This window comes from Pteropus alecto, unplaced genomic scaffold (assembly GCF_000325575.1).
Source record: "Pteropus alecto unplaced genomic scaffold, ASM32557v1 scaffold76, whole genome shotgun sequence".
Lineage (NCBI taxonomy): Eukaryota > Metazoa > Chordata > Mammalia > Chiroptera > Pteropodidae > Pteropus > Pteropus alecto.
In genome coordinates, this window is record NW_006443138.1 from 5,490,954 (window position 1) to 5,497,892 (window position 6,939).

Here is a 6,939-nt window from a genome sequence, read left to right on the forward strand (position 1 = left end):
CTGGATTTTCTGGTTTTATAATGGGCTTTGTGTAAGATATTTCCTTAAAAGAATAGGAGACAAGCTACTGCTAAAAAGAAGTTTAAAAACAACTGTGCTTAGAATATAATGTAACTTTTGGACCTATGCAAGAGTAGGTTTATTTACCAGAAATTTCTACGTGCTTAAATTTTGTTTGTATAAAGAGCTGTCTCTTGTAGCTTATAATATAAATTTACTCAATGTTACAGGTAAAGGCAAATTCAGTAAAGCAGGAATTTGAAAAGCAAGATGAACTAAAGCGATCTGCCATGAGAGCAGTAGCAGCACTGCTAACCATTCCAGAAGCAGAGAAGAGTCCACTGATGAGTGAATTCCAGTCACAGATCAGTTCTAACCCTGAGCTGGCAGCCATCTTTGAAAGTATCCAAAAAGATTCATCATCCACTAACTTGGAATCAATGGACACTAGCTAGATGTTCAACATGGGGACCATTACATTGACCATATGATGCACTGAATCGAGAGGTTAATCATAAGACATGGAAAGAGAAGTGTCTAAAAGCTTCAAAATGTTCCACTTTTTTTTCCTTCATGAAGACAGTTTGGCTTTCTTCCATTTTTGTTTTTGTAACATTTATTTCAGAAATATGTATTTCCATAATCCAGAGGTTGTAAAACCACTAATGTTTTTAGTGGTTAGGGCAACAATGGAAACTAAAAGTTAGGATTTATGGAATATGGAGATAGGGTCCAGGATCTATTTGCCCTGTAATGTTTAGGATTAAAATGTTAAAATTTTGTGACCATGAATTTCTTTCTTTTATAAAATTTCTCTTATTTAAAAATCAAAAATTCTGCAAGACAAAAACCATGTTTCTTTTTCTTGTATAACTTTTTGTTTCAGCAATATAAATTGATTTTTAGCTGGCAGATAATATCTAAGATTTGTTACATTTCAGAAGGTTTGGCAGTTTAAAAAAAGATAATGAGGTGTCATTTTTTTAAAGTATGGGGATTAACACTGTCCCTGTTGCACACACTAATTTTGCATGAGCAAGTTTACAAATATGTATTGTCTGTAAAGCAGCATGTGCAGATTATTCATAATACAAAAGTCAAAATAAGTATTGTATTAGTGCAATTTGCAGATATTTATTTTTGCACAGAAAACATATCTGGAGAGAGAGGGGGAAGTAAACTTTTGAAACTGGTTTTCTTAACACCAGTGTGAATTTACAAATGTTTTCAGCAAATCAAGTCACAACAATTTGCCACTTTTTTCTATTATACATTTTCTTACACATTTAAAATTTGAATATTTAAGTACTCAGTTTTTCTCAGTTACCCATTTGTGTGTGTGTGTTTCCCCTTAGAAATTCTAAGGCCAGCTTTTTTTTTCCATTCCCTTTGGATTCCTATGTCCCTTATCAAAGGATACAAATACTGTGTATGCTTTTAAGTTTTATTTTTATGAAAATTCTGACGCTGGCTATCACAGGTTTGTTAGATAATAATAGTATTTTCTTTTAGTTGAGTTGGATTTTTACCCCTTTCTTGTAGAGCTAATTTACATATCGTATTTGGTAAGCATTGACTACTTTTCCTGATTGAGGGGGTCTGTGCTAGGGGAAACAAAGCTTTGCAGTACCTTCTATTGTAGTTACAATTTTATTTAACATACCTTCAGTGAACTCATTTCACACTGTAGCCTCTTTCTTCAAATTTGTGGTGCTCCTGTAACAGTAAGAACTATAACTTCTGAAATAAAGACATCTCCTAATGCTGTGCAAACATAGTTTACATGTTTTGAAGGAGGCAGTTGTTAAAGTTAGTGACCAATTTTAAGCAATCAAAACTGCACCCTTTATTTTTGAAACTGTGAATTAGAAATACTTTTCCTGCTGTATTACTTGCTTTAACATCCAAATACGCAGTGATTTGAATTGATAACATACTGTACTTATTAGATTAACAGCTTGATTTCAAATGTTCAGGTGATAATGCATAAGATTACCAGTAAAGATTTGGACTAGTACATAGACATGGAACATTACATGAAGTTGGTGCCATTTCAAAATGTGGCAGGTGATAATCTTATACCATAATTTGCATAAAACTGTAATAGAAATTTATTTTGAGATGTTAGTATATTATGTACTATACATTACCGTGGTATAGATGTTGTGAATATATTTAAGTATTTGGTTTCACAATAAATTACAATACTGCAGGCTTTAGGACCAAATAGGAGACTGACATGCATATGTTGTATGAATGTCTTAATTATCTAAAGTTATATTCAAATACTTTTCATGTATTGGATTTCTTTTTTTTAACCTTCCAAGATACTTTTTTTTTTTTTTTTGGCAAGATGGCTATTTTTAATATAGCTGAAATTCTTTCTTTTAATACAAAAGAAATAGTCTGCTCTTTCTAGTAGTAGATACGGTGTATGTATATATTAATGTATATTCACATACATAAAATTAGTAACAGAAGAATACTCAAATTTTAAATGCTAAGTCACATTGATTAACTCCCTGTTTCTCATGGTGATGATGTCCTGCTACTGGAGTGGAAGTTGCCAGGTGCGAAGTCCAGTCACAGTCTGCTACTCATGCCGTTTACTGATCTTTTGAGTATTATTAGGAAGTTCTGCTTAGCATTTCTATATATGTAGGTTCTCAGGGGATCTAAAAGTTAAGAAGAAAACAGTTGTTTGCTGATTTTCTTGAGGATGTTTAAATTGTTTAGATTTACTTGATTTATTAAAGAAAGCTCAACATGGGGTTATATTCTGAGGTTAGGTTATTTTACGAAACTAAGGCAGAAAGGAAATTTGGTAAAATGGCAATGCCTAACCTAAAAGTTTATTTAAAAAGTCAATAGCACTGAATGATAATTTTTAAAATGGTCATATTAATGATATCTAAAGCTTAATTCTTGGGAATTAGAATTCTTAAAAAGTTGGAATACGTGAATTCATCAAATGAATATTTACGTAATTTTTGTGTAATCATAACGAAATCAGTCATTTTTTTACACTTTTGTTGGGTAAATGGTACAGAAATAACGGACGTATCTAACCAGTTCTAAGGGATGTTCTTATACCTTTATATCTAGTTTCGTCTCAGACATTATGGATTTGATTATATTGGTATGATTGAAGATCAAAATAATGAAATATACAAAATCCTCAGTCATTGAAAACTTCAATTAACTGGTTAAGTAATAAGCCTTGTAAGCTGTATTTAGCCGCATGACAAAGTATATAGTAACACCTCACAAGTTAAAAAGTTGAATATTTCTCCCACATTAAATTTTACCAAAAATTTAAATTGGTGAAATTAACTGCCAATGTCTAGGTATGTTTAGTAAATGTTTTGATATTAAAGGGCTTAAAAATTTTAGCAAATTTTGGATTCTAGCTCTATCTTAAACTGAATCCTAATTTTCAAACCACTGCCACTCAAGATTTCTGTTTTTGAAATCTTATATAATCCTCTAGAATCAAAATGAACAATACAGTAACAGTTCATTTCACTGCTTGGAAAACGGCTATTCTGGTTTTAACTGACTTTTCCAGTTAATTAAATGAAACCGATACCTTTGGTTGCAAAAATGGAACACAAGGAAGTATTTGGTGGCAAGCTGCCAAAAGCTCAGAAGATAACACCATTAAGAAAGATATACACTAAAATTACATATTTCCCTTTACAATAGTTGCTTTATTTTCTTGCTAATACTAGAAAAATAAGATTTGTGAACACTTGTTATGTAATTTAGGTTAAGATCTATCAGCAACATGTTTTTGTTCTATGTAACTTAGCTCAGTTCAAAATGGGATTAGTTTTTCATAAGACATCATAAAAATCAGCTGCAGTTAAAACTATGGAGAGGAGTATTGCAGATAATTCTACTTTTTCTTTATTAGACCCTGTAATGTGAGTGTGTTAGGTTTCAGAATGATTTTTGGTAGAGGGAGTCTTTATACTCTGACCTCTTCATACCTTCTTATTATGATTTTAATTGATTATCGGTGGTTTTGGCAAATTGAATTGTTTCAATTAGGTCTTAGAAGAGAAAAAACTTATATTCTGTGAACTGAAATTTTTTTCTGGAATAGAGAGTATTGAAATTAGTGTATTTAGCCATTATCAGTGACTAAAATGCACACCGAGTGATTTTATTCTAAAATGCTCGCATACAAAGGTAAAGAATTGTACTCCAGAACTGGTTAATGTATAAAACCATGATAACCTCATGTTATAATAGGCTGTAATAATCCTACTACTCTGAAAAGCTGTTTTACTTGTCACAGACATTTCACTTTTCCTATAAACCCACTCCTTACTTAGGTAAGGGCAGCTTAAATGTGTGATGGTAGCTTATTGTAATCTTGTACTTTTAAAAAAGAGACAAATGTGCATCTTGCTTGGCCTTCCTGAAAGGTCTGAAAAATAAACTCCTGGTTCCTTATTCTAGAAGTAAAATCCATTCTTTTCTCCAGAATTTATACTTTAATAGGAAAACACATTTCCTTTTTAGTTCAGGATTTCTCAACTTTGTCACTATTGACATTTTGAATTGGATAATTCCGTCATGGGCTGCCGCTCTATGCATTGTAAGGTGTTAGCTCCCATGGCCTCTTTCCATGTTGATACCAGTAGTGACACCACCACCCCCAGTTGATCACCAAAATTATCTCCAGCTATTGCTAAATATCCCTAGAGGTGTGTGGGGTGGAGCACAGAATTGCTTCAATTGAGAACTGTTTTAGAGAATTTTGTTTCTAGCGCCTCTAGCCAACTGAGATTATATACTTGTAGGAGTTTTCAGACATTCTTAAGTGTCAGTTCTAATCAACCCCTTTTCTTTCACCAATTAGAAATGTCACGATTTAGTGAAAATATATTTCTACTCTATTTACTACTATCTCCTCTGATTTAAATGGATAGTCCTTACTAAATCATTTAACATACTGTTTTTCTATGGCTATAAAATGCTTTCTGCATTCTTAATAGAAATATGAGTATAAAGGGACTACTATAAAGGGAAGCATGAGGCAGTTTGCTTTGGAATCAGTGTACTTTATTAAGTTTAGGAACAGGAGCCATGAGCAATTAGTGCATTTTACTTGAATTCTTATAAAAACAGTAAATAGGTTTTCAAAATTATTCATTTACATTTTCTTCAAGAAAAGTTTTGTCAATTTACTTTCTTGAACTAGTACGGGTAATTTGCTATTTAGCTATAATGTTTAAAGACATGCCAAGTAGTGATATTTTGTGTAATTCCTAAACAATATATATTTGAACTTTGAAGGCAACTTATTAAGCTGACTAGCAGATTTTTGCTGCTTTTCTAGGAATAGTTGATGTTTGGAGACAAGATGCTTTATGAATCTTGATGCCCACACATGGGATTTTAAAGACTGATGGTGGAAGGCATGTGAAAGAAAAATAACCACAGATTGCCTGTTCTTTGAAACAACCATTGAGCAAGTGAGTAATATTTCAAGCTTCTGAATCATTTCAGTCCCATTTGGGAAAATTGGCATAAGCAAAAATAAGTTATACTTTTACATGATGTTACTGAAATATTAATGAGACTGATTGGTCAGCAGTTTGAGCAAGTCTAGATTGCTGAGTTTGGAAACCTTGAAAATCAGTCCTTAAAATCTACATTTAAAACATTTAGAAATGTGTTTCAGTATCAACTGTCCTCTGAAGTACAATCAAGTATTATCAGATGACCACATGTGGCCACTCAGATGAGAGGCCCCACTGTGATCTGTGTGCTACCATAGCTTGTGCTCATGAGCTCTAAATGTCAGGATTGATAGAAAATTTATTATACCTCATTCTTGTAAATGGATCATCAGAGGCAAAGCTAATTACGTTTTTCCCTCCTTCCCTTGGTACCTATTTAGTACTGTGGGCTTGACTATTTGCTTGTCTAAGGGGAAGATACACACTAGATAATTATTAAGTAGTATTGCAATAGGAGGAAATACATGGTTCTGTGTGATTTGTGGCACAGAGGTTCCTGTCAGGACAAGCCTAAGCTTAGGAAATTGTGTACTCTGGAGTGAGAACAGAATTGGCAAAATTATAGAGATGAGGTCATGGTGTATTTGGAAGCTGAGTATGTCTGTAGTGTAGAATATAAGAGAGTAGTGAGGCTAGGAAGGGCAGATTATAGGTGGCTAGAAACAGTTTGAAATTAATTTCAGGGATGATGGCAAGCCATACAAAGACTTAAAGGCAGGCAGTCACGTGATCAAATTTGCACTTTTGAAAGATTAGTTACAGTTTAGGTAGGAAAGAAGATTAAGACATTTACTGATAAATTAGGACATCACTAGGGTAATACAGGTGAGAGCGAATGTTATGCTGAACCAAGGTGGTTTTGGAGTGGAAGTCAGGATGTTTGAGATAAAATCGACAGGACAGCAATTGATTGGATATTGGAATTATATTCTGCAATACAAACTCCCCCAAATAGGTATAGAACTTAATATTCTACATTTCTATTGTGTGTAGCGTAGGTTTCCCATCTCATGGACCCGGGATGACCAAGCTACCTTTTGGAATGTCAGTTGCTGTGACTAGAGAATCACAGTTGTCTCCTAGTGCTTTCCCTTGACAGTGACATTTACCACCTCTGATCACATTTTGGTAGGCAAGAAGTCATGTAGTCGTACCTAAGAGCGGAACACTTGTTCACAAGGATTTGATGACAACTATAAGAGTCGAGCTGTGGAGTCATCTTTTTTGGGGCAAGGGAGTAGAGGAGTTACGTCACATTCACACTTCACAACTTAGATGTTCCTACTTATTCTTAGAAATTCTTTTCAACCAACCTGCCGCTGTGTTTCTCTTAAGATCTTCCTCCACTCTGTCCCAATGTCTGACTCTTCTCCCTCCTCCCTTCACATTCTAAGTGTATTTTTCC

General features: G+C 33.6%; 1 protein-coding gene across 1 annotated transcript in view; it reads left to right on the forward strand.

Moving 5' to 3' along the window:
* CAND1 (cullin associated and neddylation dissociated 1) overlaps positions 1-2,289 on the forward strand; it is a 38,721-nt gene extending 36,432 nt beyond the window's left edge. Inside the window, exon 15 of the mRNA XM_006923713.3 lies at positions 231-2,289. Within this exon, the coding sequence (XP_006923775.1) occupies positions 231-455 (225 nt within the window). The 3' untranslated portion in view covers positions 456-2,289. The remainder of the gene's footprint in view (positions 1-230) is intronic.
* Positions 2,290-6,939: the final 4,650 nt, after the last annotated feature.